General features: G+C 37.0%; 1 protein-coding gene across 2 annotated transcripts in view; it reads right to left on the reverse strand.

Moving 5' to 3' along the window:
* Positions 1–1,462: 1,462 nt before the first annotated feature.
* Positions 1,463–20,400, reverse strand: part of MRPL13 (mitochondrial ribosomal protein L13) — a 47,958-nt gene continuing 29,020 nt past the window's right edge. For both annotated transcript variants that reach the window (XM_027614739.2, XM_027614729.2), the window contains 2 exons: positions 16,101–16,222; positions 1,463–1,735 (listed from right to left, as the gene is read on the reverse strand). In XM_027614739.2, coding sequence (XP_027470540.1) covers positions 1,714–1,735; positions 16,101–16,222 — 144 coding nt within the window. In that variant the 3' untranslated portion in view covers positions 1,463–1,713. The remainder of the gene's footprint in view (positions 1,736–16,100; positions 16,223–20,400) is intronic.

Raw genomic sequence — 20,400 nt, forward strand, 5'->3', positions numbered from 1 at the left:
GGTTTATGGAGATCAGTGCCCATATTCTTACTGAATATGATGAGGACTGGGCTCACTGTTACTGTAGAGCATGTTGCTTCAAATCCTGCAGTTAGAAACCAAGGCTTTCTTTAGTGAGCCTTTCTCAATCCAGAAATACCTGCCGGGCATTGTTTTAGGTGTTCGCGCTACACCAGACTAATTTCCTCTCTATTAAAGCTACTGCATCAGGAGCTGGAGGCTTATTTCATATTGACTCACACCTACAGTTACCACATCACAGGGAAGGGAGGGGGGAGCTTCTTTTTTGGTCCAACGGTTTAAAATAGAACTGCCACTTCCTTGCGAATGGTAGCTGTTGACCTGGACCAGGTTATGCTTGCTTTATTATGGAATTTGTGATACAGAAGCGTGAAGACTCACTTTTTCTCAGCGAGCAGTGGCTAAGTCCATGGGCTTTTGAACCAGACTGCCTGGACTCAAATCCTGATGACCACTCAGCAGTTCACTTTTGTGACCTTGGCCAAGTTACCTACCTTGTTGCTACTTCGGCTTTTCTGTTTTTAAATGGGGAGGGTTACATTATGTACATTAGGGTTGCTGTACGGATTACATGAATTTATATAAAGCTGTTGTGTTTGGCAAGTTGGCAGATGCTTCCTAGCAATACTTCCTCTTTAATTTTAGTTACTGTTTTCTTCTACCCATACCTCCTTAAGTCACAGCTCAAACAGAGTTAATGTCCACACTCTGACACCCAAGGGCACTTATTTACAAGTCGATCTACAGCTCCTTTCCAGTAGACTGTATGTGCTCTTTGCTGGGGCAAGAGGTGCTGGGGGAAGACACGTGTGATTTCTATTTTCCCAACACCTAGCACTGTGCCTGGCAAATACCTGTTTGCTGAGTGAATGGGAAAGGTCGTCTGAAATTCACTCCTTGACTGGCTAGGACAAGAGAAGAAAAAAAAACCAAAAAAACAAACTCCCACAAAAATGCCCAAATACAATGGCTCCGCATCTTAATTTCTCAAGAAGAGATTCCGCTAGGGATATTTATCTCAGCAGTCCAATCTAAGTGCCCCGCACTGAAGTGAATAGGAGCCAACAGGAGAAGATCCGGAGACACCGTGCAGGGGTCTGAACATGGTAGCACAGGCAGGGCAGTGAGATTTCCAGGGAGCAGACAGGCAACAGTTTATTTGGGGGTCATGGAGACCAAGAGCTATATGGGAAAAGGATGATTGCGCTTTGTACATACCTCAGTGCAAACCTTACCCTTCTGAGCTGGGAGGTTAGCTGTTTCAGTTCAGGAAAACTGAAAGTGGGCCTTGTTTTCCCCGGGGCAGGGGGATAGAACAGTGACGGCAGAACTTGAGGGAATCTGCACCGACGGGTACTTGTCGGCAACTTTACCTGCACCTAGGTTTGTACCTAGGTACAAAACTAGGGTTTGTGTTTTTGTTAAATGAAAAACTGAACAGTTAAACAAGTTAGCGATTTTATTCTTATCACATACAACATTCAAATTGGACTACATAATAAAATAATTCTATAAAATAATGTATCTATCGAAGGATTATCACCTCCTGATTTTTCTCCACAAGCTTTCAGTGCCCAAGACAAGTTCCTTGTCAAAACGCAGCAGCTGCCTCACTCGGCCTGTAGCTTGGGAGAGACTCATCAGGAAGAAGCTTCAGTCACCGCATGGCTCTTTCCAGCAATTTTCATTCTCCTAGAGTCGATAATCTTCAGGCCTGAAAGACAAAATCAACATTTCTTTCTTTATGAATCATCCTATCATTTTCTCCTGCCCGATGAAGGAAGATTATTTTTCAATTTAAAATGAAAGTAACTGTTCATTGAGAAATTATCTATAAGCATTAGATTTCTGGTGAAAAACACTAAAGCCAAATCATCGTGAAGTGACAATTCCCAAGCTCTTTCGAGAGTATAAATATAGGCTGCCTTGTGCCTGTGCATGAATGTTCCAACTTAAAAACTTCAAACAGAAAAATTCAATTTCTGTTCTATTTTTATTTTTTTTTAAGATTTTATTTATTTGAGAGAGAGAATGAGAGAGAGGGAGAGAGCACAAGAGGGGGGAGGGTCAGAGGGAGAAGCAGACTCCCTGCTAGGCAGGGAGCCTGATGTGGGACTCGATCCCGGGACTCCAGGATCATGACCTGAGCCGAAGGCAGTCACCCAACCAACTGAGCCACCCAGGTGCCCTCTGTTCTATTTTTAAATATACTTTCTTAAAGATTTTTTCACAGAAAGGACTGCTATGATCTTTAAAAATCCATATAAGCATATGGATTTGCCTAATCAAGGCCATTTTTGAATGAGTAATTTCCCTAGTTCTATTATTTTATCATGCTAAATTTATTTTTCATTATGCTACAAATACAAAATAAATGTATAAACACCAGGCCTTTGATATTTTAATTACATACAAATAACTGGTCTTTTCCTGCATTTATAGGATTAATCATACTTGAAAGTTACTTCCGGTAGTAAAACAAAAAACACGTTTTTTTAGGGAAATGTTAAATCTTAACAGTGGAGAAAATGAAGAACAGGAAATTACAAAATGCAAAAAAATGTTCAAGTGTCATTTTATCTTTTCCATAGGTGTATTTGTAGGTGTTGAGCTCCCATGGGATTTTCAGAAGGAAGTTTGTAATCAGTAGATTAAATAGATGTTTTTGAAACAGCTGTAAAAATATTCGATAGTTTGAGTTCCTTTAAAAAGTAGATGAACTCTGTTTGCCCCGAAATAACTTATCTAGTCCCTTTCTACACTCACAGCATGTTTTCTTCAACAGAATACTCACCAGATACCAGAGAGCTCATCTATGAAGACCAACAGTCTAGTGGCTGAGTAAATAAACTGCATTATAATTTAAAGTTATTATTTAACTCCGAGGAACACAGGCTCTGATCTGGGAAACCAGCCAAATATGTTTCACCACATCAGCCGTTCTATAACAACAAGAGGAGAAACTGCAGAATTTTGTCACAGTGTTTGAAATCTCCTTCCAAATGTAAAAACTGCATCCAAAGTCTGGGAAATAACAGTGTGGTCCGAGAGCTGAATGTGGCTCCAAACTGCATCCTTTTAATCTTTGGCTAGTGACTCAAATCAGTGGAAGCAGTTCCCAGTCAAGAGACACCGGCACCTTTCAAGAAACCACTTCTTCTGTCGACCTGGTTCATGTAATTATGACTAAAGGGTGGTGATGATGCCATCAGAAAGGAATCTTCTAAGCTAAGGTCCTAACAAGAAGTCTCTGCAACTAACTCCACTCGATAAAACTAAATGTGCTTAGTCTAGTTGTTTCCACACCAAAGGTTAATTTATTAAGTAACAATGAGATGACAAAAGGACCTTTTGGTGGGATTTACAAATAAAACTGGAAATGTGTGTGAAGGGTGTAATCCGTGATACAAGGTATGTAGTAGGTAGTGACCTGAAAGCTCTAGGGGGCTAATAAGGCCCCAATCTGTTTCAAGAAGATCTTCTGGTGGGAACAGAGGAGGATAAAGAAGAGGGCTGTGTCGGGGCTGTGGCAGTGATGAGTGAGAAGAAAGGACAGGTTCAGGATTTAAGAGGCAGAAAAGTACCATGTTGGTGGGGAGAGGGTGGGAAGGGACGGGGAAAAGGGAAGGGGCCAGGGAGATGGAGGAAGAAGGAGCTACTAGAAAATGAGGATTCAGGGATGAGCCCCGATTTTCAGCTTGAAGACCTCTGTGAATGGCCATGCTGCTGATCTCTTCAGGATAGGGAATACAGGCAGAGCAACAGACTGGAAGGGGGGAAGGATCTTGGTTTTGAATATGGTAAGATTTGGACGTGACAGGCAGCTAGCAATTAGGACGTGGAGTTTAGGAGAAAGGGGGCCAAAGGGGAGACCTGTCAGAGTCTCCCCCACAGATTCCTTCTTTTCCAGCCCACTTCTGCCTATCAAGTGGCCCTGCCTAAAAAATCTTCAGTAGTCCTCCACTGCTTTGTCACAATTCGAACAGCCCCGAAACCAATATATACCCCTCCATGACATGGCCTCAGCTAACATTTCTGAGTTATTCCTTCTACATCCCATTCCTTTACATTCTGATCCCATTACACTACCCGCTACTGCCCAGGTAAAAACTTTCATACCTCTTGACTTGGGTACTTGAGCTTTTTTCTGCCTGGTAGACTTGACCTATCCTTCAAAATCCACCTCAAAAATCACATCATTTGGGTAGCCCTCCACGACCTTCCTTTCTAACTTAGGGCTCCTCTTTGTGAGACTGCCAGAGAATCTCATGTATACTTCTATTACAGTGTTTCTCAAATTATACTTGACTTTATTTATGTAAATAAATGTTATTTATGTAAGATGTGCTGAATGCTTATTAGATGCCATGAAGTACACCAACTACTTCACATGCATTATCTCATTTTATTCTCATAACTACATTGTGAGAAAGACACTTTTATCAATCCCATTTTATAGTTGACAATACTGAGGCTCAGAGAAGCTGGGTGACTAGCCTAAGGATACACAGCTAGGAAGTGAATGGTAGGCACCTTGTGCAGACCTTCGGACTGCAAGTGCTTGCACGCACGATTTTATTCTATCACTTCTAGTAGGCTGTTGGTGCCTTTGAAGGCAGGGTCCCCGTATAACTGAGATTATGCCTCCAGCAATTAGCACAGTGCCCAGCATAGAGTAGATATCTGTAAGATATCTGTCATTACAGTACAGTGACTGCCTTGAAAATGCCACTTTGTTTTACAAACTCATCCTTTCCTTTTTTTACGGACGGTAGTCAGGATCTTTTATGGATTGTTAATTTGCTTCCAGGAGGGGAAAACAGTATCATGGCCAAGGGACTAGGTACTTTAGATGATGGCAGAGCCAGAAACATCACCTTATACTGGAGGCAATTAATGGTATTACACGGCGTGCAGTAGGTACCCTTGTGGGGAAAAGTGAGGCTTGTACATTAAATACGGTTTTGTTTCTCCGCACGCACGTGCACACACAAAAGCAGGCACACATCCAATGCGTTTATGCTGCTTACCTTCTCCCCCTAAAAGGAATCCAAGGTAAGAAAGGGGAGGGGAGGTCTATTGACCTGAGTGCTTCTCCAACTTCAGTGGGCATACACATCGCTTGGGCTCTTGTGAAAATGCAGATTCAGATTCAGTTAATCTGTAGAGGGGCTCATGATTCTACATTTCCAACAAGCTCCTATATGCTGCAATGCTGGTCTATGGACCACAGGATGACTTAGCAAGGGTTCACCGTAGACCTCCCCCACAGAGCTACTCATAAGACCGAGGGGATGACTATTTGAAGATGCTGAAGAAGCAAATGCAGTAAATTTCTAAAACTACGCTGTGCCTAAGAGAAGGTAACATACTTCTTCCTTAGCCAGAGGTGATTCCGTTTGCTATACAGTATCCTTCACAGCTCTTTACCCAGAGAGGACTTTATTGAAAGGCAGTTTTAAGCTTTTCTGATACAATAATAATTTTAAATTATGATAACATGTACTAATGAGGCTGGATACTGGAATTCCTTTGGTATCTATCATCAAAGAAAGATTAAATTGTAGTCCATGTAGTTACTAGATTAAATAATTTTTAAAAGCAAGACACCTGGCATTTAATAAATTGCTTTTCATAGTATGGATGCTTAAATGTTGTTTGAAACTTTAGTGAACTTAAATGAAATGACTTAATCCTTTGCTAAAAGGATGAGGAGCAAATTTATATTCTATATTTATTTGCCTTAGTTCTTCGTTGCTGTTTCAGTGCAAATAAAAAATCATGAAGTTTTAAAATAAAAGATAATCTTATATAAGGTTAATGTTTTTGTAAATAACAGTATTCTAAAATAATCTCAGGAAATCTTTAAAGAGACATTTCAAATGCTGTTATAGAAAACTAATCTCTATTAATTTTTATAGAAATGTTTTCCTTGACAGAAGTTATATTTTAACAAAATTACCATAATCTTTTCTTTATATATGTAACACAAAGTATCCAAAACTAAATATATCAGAGTTACACTAAAGCACAGACAAGGAAAATTTCTATTTTAGCTATAACTATTAAGCAAGCTTTAAGAAAGAAGCAAAGCCCAAAATATGAATTTACCATACTTCATGAATTAAAAGTCAATTCCTCTTTCAGGGAGATAAGATTCCACTCATTTATTCATTCAACAAAGATTACTGAATGTCAGGTCTACCTGTGGGCACTGGGAACACAGCAGCAAGCAAGACAAAGTTCTGTCTGTAGACCGTGCATTTTCTCATAGAGGGAGATGCACACACACTCACACACAGACACACATATGTACACTTTGACCTCTGAGGTGAAAGCTAAAAGTGTTAAGCTTTCATACATAATATTTAGGGTAATTTGGGAGATTAATGAATCTTCAAAGAATTAGCCAACATTAAGACTTTCCTTAATTCATTTTCTAAATTGTGCTAAAATTACACAGTTACTAAATATTCTATAGCAATAATTCATTTTGCACTTAATACTTGTCACTAGCAGAAAACTGCCTTCAAACACTATGGTTTTTAAAAAAATCATACCACCTCTCACAAAATTCTCAATTTTCTATAGCAAATCCTTTATCACTGACATCCCTATGCACAATGTTGCCAGTCACTCACTAAATGAAAACAGGCAAAATACCGCCACTCATTAAAATTTAGGACAAAACTTGACAGAGGCCAACACATTTTAAATTATCTTGAAAATGGGAACATTTCTATAAAAAAATTTATCTTTTGACTTCAGGAAAAATCTTTAGGGAGATTTTAGTTTTCATTGTAAAACGATGGTTTGTGAATAAAATGAAATATAAAGCTATAAAACACATAGATAATGTGATGGTTCAGTTAGACACTTAATATTATTTATCTCATTAAATTTATTTTGCAGAAGAAAAAAGCATTTGAATTTCAGTTGTGAATCCATGAAATTGTGTATAACTTAAGTGTAATAAATCTCAAAAATATTTTATTCTCCCTTAGGTCTTATGTCTTTTCACTCATAAATATTTGTCAGTATAATGTTTATTTCAACAAAATATTTAAATGAGAATAAAATTTGGACAGTGGAGTAATCTTAAGAACAATAAAAGGTAAGTCTGATTGAGTTTTAAGTCATTTCCATTGTACTGATGAAACTATTCAGAATAAACAGTCACAGGAAATCTGGTAACACTGCATATTCCTTGAACTAAAATTTTTTGAATTAAAGATGTCAGCCGTACAGGAAATCGTGAGGCAGAATAATGGTGCCTCTATACTCATTTCTCCAGGCACTGTACCATGTACCAAATCCTGATTAGAAAAAGCTCAATAGTGCTTTAAAAAACAAACAAATAACTAAATTAATAGAATTGTTAAAATTTTCTTTTAAATCAACTTACTGCTTTTCTCAGTTAAAATAAAGCATGGAACACTATGTCAAAAACTAATGATGTAATGTATGGTGATTAACATAAGATAATAAAATTAAAAAATGAAAAAAAGAAATAAGAGATGAATTCTGAAGGGAAAAAAAAGGAAATCTCTTTTGAAATGAGGATTAAATGAGATGATATATAAGCTCTTAATATATATGAAACTGTCAATAAGAATAATATACTTAAAAATTCAAAAAAAATAGGAATTGCTGTTACATTCAATTATTACTTTTAAGTCGTAAGCTCTATTGGCTTGGAATGATTTGGTTTGGTTGCTCAAGTAGAGATTGTTTTTAATTTTAACAACCAGTCCTAATCTGTTCATAGCCAAAAGAACAGTAAAGTTTAGAATGTCTAATCTGAGCAAAATTCAGCACTGGAAATACTGAGGTCTACAGTTTTTGCCAATGCTGAACTGGTTGAAATAATGGGAAAATTGGAATGTAATCCTGCGCCTGAAGTCCAGCTAATAACTTCTGTCTGTGAAGAGCAGCAAATTAAGTTAAATCTTGTAGAAAAATGCCATATGACCAGACTAGCATAAAATTATGGAAAATCTTGAAGATGTCCAGATCCCAATTCCTTGTGGGTTTTGAAAAGGTAAAAATCCTTCTTTACGGTCTTTAAATAAATTAAGCCTCTGATGTGAAGCACTTTTATAAAAGAGGCATAGGTAAAAACATTGTTTTCTGCGTATTAATTTAAGTACAACTGAAAATCTGTAGATTTTTAGAACTGATAGGTTTCCTATCAGAGGGCAGGTATAAGTTTAAATCCTTGCTCTCTCCTAGAGCTACAGACTAGACTACACAGGATGCTCACCAAGGCCCTTTTCCAGGGCTAATGTCCCCACACCTGTGTTCCTTTTACAGTGCTAGAGGCATCACCCAGGAAACACTCTAAACCAAATCCTGCTTTCAGCAAAGACAAGTCAGGGCCGATCACAACTGCCCTCATATCTCTCCACTTCCAACCCTGCCACTCTCTTCTTTGCAGGCACACTTCCAATAGCACACTCTGTAGAGGGCATTAACCGCTGGACACATGGGTTTTCATTATAAACAACTCTTCAAGATTTATTGATGCTGACCTTTCCACACTTAATTTCTACACAAAGGTGAGGGTTTTGCTTAAAATAAAGCATTACGGACTTAATGAGTGAGGAATACAAAAATATATTTCTTTTTTGGTATTGTTACATCACTCACTCTGTGGACTATGCGAAGCAACTCCAGTTGAAATTTTCCACATACCTTGTTTTTCCTAAGAAAAGCTCTCCTACAGAATTTTGTAAAAATGAAAATAAAAAAAGTTTTAAATGATCCAAGTTTTATTTTTACCCTACATAATGAAAAGTTTCCATTACAGTGGATAGCATTATAATTTCTATGATTACTGTGGTTTTGTAATGTGTTGGCAAAACTACAATGATTATGGAAATAATTACTGACAGCATTAAAATAAGTTGACCATTTGAAAGCCACAGTGCAGGCCAATGAATTGTGAAGAAAAAACAGTGCTGTTGCTTTTTCTTTGACAGACAAATTCTCCATGCATACCCTCCAATCATCACTTGCACAGGGCAACCACACATTTATTTTGTACCGTCAAGAAACAAATTATAATTTCATAACATATTCTAACACAATCTATGTATGCCTGAGCTATAAAAAATACTAATACACCAAATATATCCACTAATTTAAGAAGTGAGGTTTATAGGCAATACTTCTCATACAAGAAAATGACTTTTAGTTATTAAAGTTCAGTTGTCTCATAAATATCAGTTTCTTTCCTTCTTGTCTAACATTGTTTTAAAAATGACTATACAACTAGCATAAGAAAATATGCATAAACTGAAATTAGGCCTGAGAGAACATAACTCTATGTAAGTGATTTAAAATAATTTAAAGGAAATCCCAAAAATGGAGCTTTTAATTAAGATTAAAACAATTTTTTCCTGAGATTGAGAATTCCTCATATCAGTGAGGTCATATGGGTTGCTGGAGTGGTGGGGGGTGGGAGGGATGGGGCGGCTGGGTGATAGACACTGGGGAGGGTATGTGCTATGGTGAGTGCTGTGAATTGTGCAAGACTGTTGAATCACAGATCTGTACCTCTGAAACAAATAATGCAATATATGTTAAGAAAAAAAAAAAAAAGAAGATAGCAGGAGGGGAAGAATGAAGGGGGAAATCGGAGGGGGAGACGAACCATGAGACAAGATGGACTCTGAAAAACAAACTGAGGGTTCTAGAGGGGAGGGGGGTTGGGGGGATGGGTTAGCCTGGTGATGGGTATTAAAGAGGGCACGTTCTGCGTGGAGCGCTGGGTGTTATGCAAAAACAATGAATCATGGAACACTACATCAAAAACTAATGATGTAATGTATGGTGATTAACATAACAATAAAAATTTAAAGGTAAAAAAAGATTAAAACAATTTAAAACAATTTTGTCAATCATCTACTGGGTTGAAACCTTAATTTTGACTACCATTACTGTCTGACAGTTGCTGAAAAGCCTTAGTTTCTACTAGAAAAGCTAATAAACATACATTGACCAAAAGCTAATAATAGTTCCAATTAAAAAACTATATTTCTATAATAAAACTGTATTCTATAAAAAACAATATTTCTTTCTATATTATCAACATATTTTAAATTTTATTACTAGGGAAACAAAAACCAAAGCAAGCTATTTTTATGCCTATTGATGTAGGTGCAGTACAGGTACATCCGTTTCAGTCAAGTCTCTACAGATTCACGATCAGATTTATCTTGACTAAATTCCAATTACTACATTCCAAAGGAAGATTATATTGTTGGCTTAGCTATTTTGGGTGGAATCAGAGCATATTTTAAGCAGCCTCTTTCTCCAAAAGGAGAAAAAAATTTTTTTCTCATGAAAGCAAATCTACCAGTAGTGAGAAATCCCACTTTCAATGGGTTGCCCTGCATAGTGTGTTACATATTTTCATTTTTACTCTAATGTCTATAATATTTAATAACAGAACTTTATGAAATGGCAAACAACTAAAATGGCAACATTCATTAAAGTGGTCCGTGGCCACATGGGGCTAATGAAACTTAATTAAAATGACAAAATAAAAGTTCAGTTCCTCAGTCACACTAGCCACACTGTAAGTACTCAAGACCCACATGTGGCCAGGAGCCACTGTATTAGACAACTCAGATACAGAACTTTTTCATCATGTGGAAAGTTCTATTAGACAGCCCTGATCATTTAAATTGTAATGTGTAAGTATGTACCCACATTAACTATCTGGGGAACACAAGTTAACCAAGTTGTATGGCTACCTATAAGGAAAGAACATACTTTAATAAAGCCCAAAGGAAAGGCTGGTGCCTTAATGCATATTCCTGTCAGAGGGACAGGAATATGCATTCTTTTCGGAATGAAAAGAAAGGGCAGGGAAATACATCTCCATAGTAGTCTAAAAAATGCATCAAGTTACTCTAAGTTTCTCTAAAAGTCTCCTTAAAAATAATTATAGAAAAGCCCTTCCTAGTTCCATTAATATAATAAAGGCACTCAGTCATCTTCTAATTTGTTTTAAATGAGCCAGGAATCATTTAGTATAATGAGCAGTTATGATCAGTACTCTTTATTCATGATATACAACTCTAAACGCATAACCCAAATAAGCACATATTTGATTAAATAGCACCTTTGGTATTTCTAGTTAAAAAAAAAAGTACCATATGCCCCTTTTGGTTAGGAATATAAATTCATTTATGATGGTGTTTCTATAAAAAAAAAACATGTATGACATTCTTAGATTTCCAGAAATTCATAAAGCATGGTAACCTACCAAAATCCAAAGAATACTTAAAATACTTTTTTATGATGTAACTTTTTAAAGCAAAATATTTGAGAACTACATATGACTTAAGTACACTCACATAAGATGCTACAAGAGGCACTCAGGCAGAGTGGTTAGGACGATGCCCTTAGGCTTGAATCCCTAATCCACCATTTAACAATCCTGTGATCTTAGTCAAATTACTTTTCTTTCTGTGTCCACATTTCCTTTTTTATGAAAAAATGAGGATAAAAAATATAAGACATAGACACACACACAAACACAAAGAAACAGTGGAAGCTAACACACCAAAATTTTAACTGTGGTGAGATTATTTACTTCCTTAAGTTTGTATCTTATTCACAGTTTCTACAATGAACATTTAACACTTTCTTAAAAAAAGATTTATTTATTTTAGTGAGAGAGAGCAAGAGCAAGGGGAGGGGCAAAGGGAGAGAGAAAATCTCAACCAGAGTCCTGCTCAGTACAGAGCCCATTGTGGGGCTCAATCTGATGACCCTGAGATCATGACCTGAGCCAATGGCAGACACTGAACTGACTGAGCCACCCAGGAGCCCTCATTTAATACTTTTTAATTCCAGGGCACCTGGGTGGCTCAGCTGTTAAGCGTCTGCCTTTAGCTCAGGTCATGATCCCAGGGTCCTGGGATCAAGCCCCACATCGGGCTCCCTGCTCGGCGGGAAGCCTGCTTCTCCCTCTCCCACTCCCCTGCTCATGTTCCTGCTCTTGCTGTGTCTCTCTCTATTAAATAAATAAATAAAATCTTTAAAAAAAAATACTTTTTAATTCCCCCAAAGTGAAAGTTTTTAATCGAATGCTTGAGTTTAAAGACTATATTATGTGAATTCCAGGGTGGTAAATTTAAGCTAGTAAATGTTTTTCATAAATTAGAGATTAATTTCAATTTGTGGCAAATTGTACATCTCTTTAAAAGAATTTAAAAAACTGTTTACGTCCTCCTAGAAAAATGTTCTGTATATGTGGGTTCAGTTGTAAAGATACATAAAAGTTCTATGTAGTTTAAGGAGGAAAAGGCACATTGAATATGTCTGGAATAAATGACCATGTAAGTCATTTAAGAACAAGTTAAATTAAAATTATTTTTCCAAAAGTATAAAATTTATCCAAGTACAGAAGTCTCATCTCTCAGATGCCAAAGGGGAAGAACTGTAAAGATCACAGCATGTAAAACCTTTTATTTTCAGAAACTACTGATTTATCTAAATAAATCACTACATAATCTGGATAAAAAAATGAATTTTATTTTTTTATTTTTATCTTTTATTTTATTTTTTTTTAAGATTTTATTTATTTATTTGACAGAGAGAGAGAGAGAGATAGTGACAGCAGGAACACAAGCGGGGGAGTGGGAGAGGGAGAAGCAGGCTTCCCGCCGAGCAGGGAGCCTGATGCGGGGCTAGATCCCAGGACCCTGGGATCATGACCTGAGCCGAAGGCACACGCTTAATGACTGAGCCACCCAGGTGCCCCAAGAAAATGAATTTTAATAAGAAGAATTAAAATAGACTCTTGGGTTTTGAAAAGAAGGAAAATATTAAATAGGCATCTAAAAAGGTCAAAAGAAGGAGACAACCACGCCACACTAAACTTAGTTGTTAGAATCAAATCACGTCACATAATGTATAGTTTCTGGTCATCGTCAAGCAATGAAAACCAGAACCTAAGGAGTGATGGAAAATGTACTTCTTTATTTTAGGGAAAAATATTTATCATGAGGATGTATCCTGATAACTAGCTGGTATTAATATCAGACACCATAAAATCAGTTCTTTCAATTTTTCATACAGAGTTTTGTTAATCACTCATTTACTATCAACTAAAAATTGATGATTCAGATGATATACAGTGAAGAGAAACAAAAGTAATGTTTTCAAAGCTAGTAAATTTCAATGATTCTAGCATGAAGAACTAGTATTAAATTGGAGGATTTTACTACCTTCACTTCATATCTTCTAGAGATTCTTTCCTAATGTCATTTATAAAAGCTGATACAAGGATATTTGCTTCTTCATTTATTCATTCAATAAATATTTGCTGAATGCCTACTTAATGTGCCAGATGCTATGCTCAGGTAAATAAGACAACATGGAGTTCCCTCACGGAATCTAGTTAGAGAAAGATATTAAACAAAAAAAAAAATCACAGATACTTAATTACATTAGAATAAATGCAGTAAACGAAAAGGAAAGTGTACAGTGAGACTCTATAAAGGGGACCTAAGCCAGTTCACGGATTATAGGAAGGACTTCTGGAGGAAGCTACATTTAAATGCTTCACCATCTATATAGCCCAGACATCTACCCAAATGTCTAGCACATAGGATAAACTCAATAAAAGTTTGTGCAGCTGAATCAAATGTGTTTTTTTGTTTGTTTTTTTAAAGATTTTATTTATTTTTTTGACAGAGAGAGACCCAGCGAGAGAGGGAACACAAGCAGGGGGGAGTGGGAGAGGGAGAAGCAGGCTTCCCTTGGAGGAGGGAGCCTGATGTGGGGCTCCCTGAGCCGCAGGGAGACACTGAACGACTGAGCCACCCAGGTGCCCCTAAATAATGTTTTTTTTTTTTTTTAATTTATTCATGAGAGTCAGAGAGAGAGAGAGGCAGAGGCAGAGGGAGAAGCAGGCTCCCTGCCTAGCAGGGAGCCCGATGCGGGGCTCGATCCCAGGACCCTGGGATCATGACCTGAGCCGAAGGCAGACGCTTAAGCATCTGAGCCACCCAGGCACCCCCTAAATAATGTTTTTAATGGAATTTCTCCAACATGTGTCTCAGTGCCTATGACAGTGTCTTGTATAGAAGAGATAGCTAAAATGTATTTTTTTTTTCTTTTAAGATTTTTATTTATTTATTTGACAGAGACACACAGTGAGAGAGGGAACACAAGCAGGGGGAGTGAGAGAGGGAGAAACAGACTTCCCGCGGAGCAGGGAGCCCGATGCAGGGCTCGATCCCAGGACCCTGGGATCATGACCTGAGCCAAAGGCAGATGCTTAACGACTGAGCCACCTAGGCACCCCAGCTAAAATATATTTGTTGAAAAAAAAATTAATGAGGCAGTTTGCTTCTGTGGAAAGAACAAAGGCCTTGGAATCAGACAGTTGGGTTCAAATGCAGGCTAATAAACCAGATGACCCTTGCCTTACTCTTCAAAATAGGAATAATAGATCTATCTCAGAGGCTTGTGGAGAGAATTAAATACAATCCATGTGAACTCCCTAGCACTGTGTTGGGCAATTGGAAAGTCACTATGTAGTGACAAATAGTCACTATAATAAATGGTCACTAATAATTATATTATTTTCTTCATCTGCAGATTTAGTAAAGGAGAACCTTGATAAAAGTCAGCAAAATCAAAAAGATTCAAAGAGAATACCCTACAGACTTCTCTGTGTGGAGTCTGAAGATTATATACACGCAATAATGAGAGAGTCACGGATTGGATTGTTGGACATACTGACAATGCTGGGAAGGCTTCTATTTTCACAAACCGATCTGGCCAAAGAGCCAATAAGGAGATAAGAATTTTCAGAGCACAGAGGGTAGCGTCTGTGGGAAGACGAGCTGTCTAGGGTAGATCCAGCAATAAGGATGTGAGGTTCTCTTTCAGATCTACTGCATAAATTCTTAAATGTTCCCAAGTCCCCATTAGATGAAGTACTGTTGTATGCACTGAGGATCAGTGATGAGCAAGATGCAGTCCTTGCTCTTGATGAGCTGACTGTGGTAAGGACAGAGTTACAAAGCAGGTGCTTTGGCAGAAGATGGCTGGGCACTTAGTCTGGTCTTGATGTTTACACAAGGCTTCTTAAAGGTGGTGGTATCAGAACTAAGGTCTAAAGAATGACTTAAGAGTTATTTCAGAGCATGGGGGAGGGACATGTTGTTCTAGGCAAAGTGAAGCAAAACAAAGACCAGGAAGAATTAAACTGTGTAAAAAGGGTGACAATCTTAAACAGACTGCTATTGTTAGACCAGTGAAGTGGGAAGAAGTTAAGCTTCAGAGACAGAGAGGAACCAGGTCACGAAGACCCTGCAAACAATTAGATGGGAGATAGTATGTCAACACCACGCAGCTTTCCGGACCTCAGACAGAGGAAATTGTGTAGAGGATAGCAAAAAGTGTTTGTTATTTTGTTTTTCTTTTTTTTCTCTCTTTAAATTTTTTTATTGTTATGTTAATCACCATACATTACATCATTAGTTTTTGATGTAGTGTTCCACGATTCATTGTTTGTGCATAACAGCCAGTGCTCCACGCAGAACGTGCCCTCTTTAATACCCATCACCAACCTCAATGAGATACCACCTCACACCAGTCAGAATGGCTAAAATTAATGTTATTTTTTTTTTCTATTTGGATCAGGACTATTAATTATCCAGAATTGATGACTTTTCATTAGACGATATTCTCAAGCTTAGTGAAGCAATCTGGAAACTGGTAATGACTTTATTTATCATTCCAAGAGACCACAATGAATCTAAGTAATTTCATCCCAAACAAAATATCTGACAATTATAGGTACCTATGAACACCCTTGCATGTACACAGCAAGGTTTTAAGACTTAGAGACTTTTTGGTTCTAATACCAACATCTAGAATTTATTTGCAGGTCGAAGATGGAAAGAGCATCCAGGGGAGTAAATATAAGTTCACTCTTCCCACCCTCAAGGATCTTTGGTCATTTGGTTAAGGGAACAGGGGATACTAAACTGAGCTTAAGAAAAAAACAGGGGGAAAAAAAAAAAAGACAGGAAAGAGAAAAGACTTACGGAGACCACACTCTTGGGAAAGCCTCTATTTCTTCCTGCGTGTACTCATCTAGACGTCTGGGTACTTTCCGTGGTTGAGGAAGCTCTTCCACCAAATTCTTACGAATATCTTCTGGTATGTCCTAGGTTAAATAAAATTTAGGCTTAATTTTCTTAAAATACATCCCTTGGTAATAAATTAGTAATACTTAATAAATATTAAAAAATTACAAACAGAAGAATATTTATAGAATGAGGAACACAATACAATCTTTATAAATCCATGAAAATCCCTGAAAAGTATATTAATGATAAAAGTAATCTCATTACCTGCCAAATAAATAAATAAAATCTTAAAAAAAGTAATCTCATTATAATACTGTACCTTATATTTTAATCTTGACAAACCTATTTCTCATGGTACGTTAGATATCTTCAATTCTGAGGACCATCGAGTCACTAAGTTCTATCAATTTTTTCTAAACTGTTTAATTTATTCCCAGCCTTTCAACAGCAGAAAGGCACTGCCTTGGCTGATTCTCATAATTTTTCATCTGATTGAGTGGATGTACTGGGTCTGTGGCTTGCAGAGACACAACCTTTCAATTCATACTCCATGTTGTTGCCAGAAAAAACTTTGGAAAATGAAAACCTGCTGGATCTTTGAGTCATTTAGCCAACAAACATTAACTGAACTGCTTCTATGAACCAGAAATTGTGCTAGGTGCTCAGAATATAAAAGGGAATAAAAAGATGATGGCCTCTATAGGCTTATAATTTTAAAAATGTCACTTCTCAAACCAGTGTCCTCACTCCTAGGCCATCTCTGCGACTTCACCTCTTCACACACACCCATCCATGGTGTCTGAGTTATCAGCCTCCTTGTCTTTCATGCATTGTTCCACACTGAAATCCTGGTGCCTTTATTAATGGCATTCCCACTGCCCATGACTCTCCCCTGGTTAATATATTCAAATATTCAGAAAAATGAAAGGAAAAGTAAAATGCAAAAAAGTCTGAATTCAGGTAATGAAAAGTAAACTAAAGAGTAAAGCATAGGGATGCTTGGGTGGCTTAGTCGGTTAAACGTCTGCCTTCAGCTCAGGTCATGGTCCCAGGGTCCTGGGATAGAGTCCAGCATCGGGCTCCCTGCTCAGTGTGGAGCCTGCTTCTTCCCCTGCCCGCAGCTTCCCCTGCTTGTGCTCTGTCTCTCTCTGACAAATAAATAAATAAAATCTTAAAAAAAAAGTAAAGCATATATTTGAGACATATTTGAAAGAAGAACAGAAATTGAACTACTAAAGTAAAGGAAATGATAAAATGAAGAGCCTGAGTAACCAAAAGAATTTACATTTATTTTGTGCTCACGATACAGACATAGGGAAAGGGAATTGTCTTGTGAGTCTGGATGGTTAAGTTATTTTTGGAGACTCTACTGGAATAATGGTTGGATGTCATTATGAAAGCATCCTATGAGTATTTCCACAGGGACAGTAGATATATTTCCCTCTTTTCATAACAGTATATTCCTAAACGTTAAAAAAGTTATATAGTAAATTACAATTCTCTGCAAAGAGTGTATCATAATTGGGAATCAAATATCTGGGCAAGAACATGGGCCCCAAACAGTCAACATCTTAAGAATCAAAATATAATTTTAAAATAGCTTTAAAGAATCAGAGCTCTACGGCATTATAAACTTGTTCTAAAATCTAATATGGCAAAATTTTAATAATATTTAAAAAACTTAGGTTGGCTTTTTAAAATTATGGCTTGTATAGGGTGAGTCACCACCAATACATACAAAATACAATAAATACTGTTGATGATGTTTTTCTTCACTGAGAAGCATTTTAAAAATATTTGACATCCCTTCCCGATGTATTCAAATCTGTAAGTTTAATCACACAAAACTGGAACAAGGAGAGGATGCCTGGACATATAAATACTAAGTGGCTCTAATTTTTTACTTCCTGAAAAAGTCTACTTACCAGTTTGGTATCTTTAAAAGTTTATGAATATTTCACACTCTTTTGGGAAGCTATTAAGAAGAAAATCCCTCTATCTTTCACGAAGACAATTTTAAAAAAGTTGCCAAGTGCTTACACAGCAGAGGGTGTGGAACATACCAGGTTAGTAAATGTTTGCCGAATTGAAGAGAATTCTGACTGAAACGAGCTTACAAATTTTCCCCACTCTTAGAGCAATTTACTGAAAGAATGGATTAAAACACTGCAAAATGAGGAATGAAAGTTATTGATTAGGCATTACACATGAAACCAGGAAGAGGGAAAGTGCCTCCTTTAATCTGCACACTGAGAAGGTAACCCAAACATGCTAACTGAATGTGATCATGGAGATTCAAGAAATTTAATCATGCCCGCTGCATGGAGGGAATGATCAACCTAAATGGGGCGAATAAGGAGAAGAATGAGTGGAATAAACAGGGGGCAAGGTGATCAGTTATTACTTTTTTCAATTTCTAAAGAAATTTCAAGTCTACAGAAAAATTGTGAGAGTACAGCAAACATCCCTCTAACCTTCACCTAAATTCGGCCCCAACTGTCAAAATAGGACATGTTTGCTCTCCTTCTTTTCACCTATATACAAACACACACAAACTTTCATTTTGGCTGAACCATTTGAGAGTAAGTTGTAAATACGTCATCCCTAAGTATTTCAGCGTCTATCTCCTAAATACAAGGATTGTCTCCTATGTCACCACATTACAAATTCAAGCTTAGGAAAATTAACATTGATGAAATACTTTCTGTCTGATATATAAGTATATATGCAAATTTTCCAAACTGATACAATATTGTCTTATGTATCTTTTTTTCAGTCTAAGGTCCAGTCAAGGATCACATGCTACATTTAGTTATTATGCTGTTACCATGTTGTTTCACATACATAATAAGTTCTTCAGTCTAGTCTCTTTTAACACAAAGCCCTTCCCTGCTTTTTGTTGTTCAAAAAATTAACACTTTTGAAGAGTCCAGGCCAATTATGTGGTAGAATGCCCTTTTATTTGGATTTGTTGGATTGTTTCCTCATTAAAGTCAGGTTAAACATTTTTGACAGAACGCTAAATATATAGTTTGAGTCTTCAGTGCTTTCTTCATAGCAGGAGGCATGTGATGTCAGTCTGTCCCATACCAATGATATGTTTGATCTCTTGGTTATGTTGGTGTCCACCAGGTATCTTTAACATAAAGTATCTTTTCTCCTTTCAAATAGTAAGTACTCTGTGACATGTTTTGAAATTGCGTGAATATCTTGTTCTACAATAATCTTTCACCCAGTGACTACAGAATATGCTGATAATGGTGGCTTTTCTAATTCAGTATTGTTTCTACATTTTTTAGATGATATTCTTCTCTAAAGAAAAGCTTTTCCTTCTCCAGAAAAGAAAGGGAAATTATAACAAGTTAAAAATAATTTTTGGACTATCATCATGGGCTCACAGATTTTTGTCTTCTACTCAATGTAATCCATTATTATTACCATTCATTTTGAGGCTCACAAAGTCCCATATTTGGTCAGTGGGCACCAATTCAAAATGCCTCCCATGTTCTCTTGGTATTTCTCCATCCATTTCTGAGCACTGCCTTACTTTCTGTTACTTATTATTTTACCAGCATAAACAATGCAGAAATAATAATTATGTACATATGTATATTCCATAATAACTTCGTTCTTTCTCTGCTCCAGACCTAGAATCAACCATTTCTCCAATGAGAACCAGGTTCCTTTTAATAAAGAATAGCATTTAGAAAACGAGATCTGGGCACTAGTTGTACTTAATTCTACTAGTGCTGTCATATAATTTTTATTTATTTTTTAAAAGATTTTATTTATTTATTTTTAGAGAGAGAGAAAGGGAGAGAGAGAGAGAGAGAGAGAGCATGTGCGAGCAGCAGGGAGGGCAGAAAGAGAGGGAGAGAATCCCAAGTAGACTCCAAGCTGAGCACGCAGCCAAAGGTGGGGCTCGATCTGAGATCATGACCTGAGCTGAAATCAAGAGTCGGATGCTCAACCGACTAAGCCACCCAGGTGCCCCTTGAATAAAAATCTTAACATGATAAGAAAGTTAAAGTTAAAAAAAAAAAAATCTAAAAGGCATTCTCCAAAAACCTTATTCTCTTCCCTACTCCTTCCATCTCTTTGTGCCCATGCTTCAGTAAGTAGCCAACTTCATCTGCTCAATTATTCTTCCTGAGTTTCTTTATGCAAAAAGCAGATATAAAAAAAAAAAAGCAGATATAGTATGTATGTGTGTGTAAACATATATATGTATATATGCATAGAGAAGGTAGTATAC

Source organism: Zalophus californianus, chromosome 4 (assembly GCF_009762305.2).
Source record: "Zalophus californianus isolate mZalCal1 chromosome 4, mZalCal1.pri.v2, whole genome shotgun sequence".
Lineage (NCBI taxonomy): Eukaryota > Metazoa > Chordata > Mammalia > Carnivora > Otariidae > Zalophus > Zalophus californianus.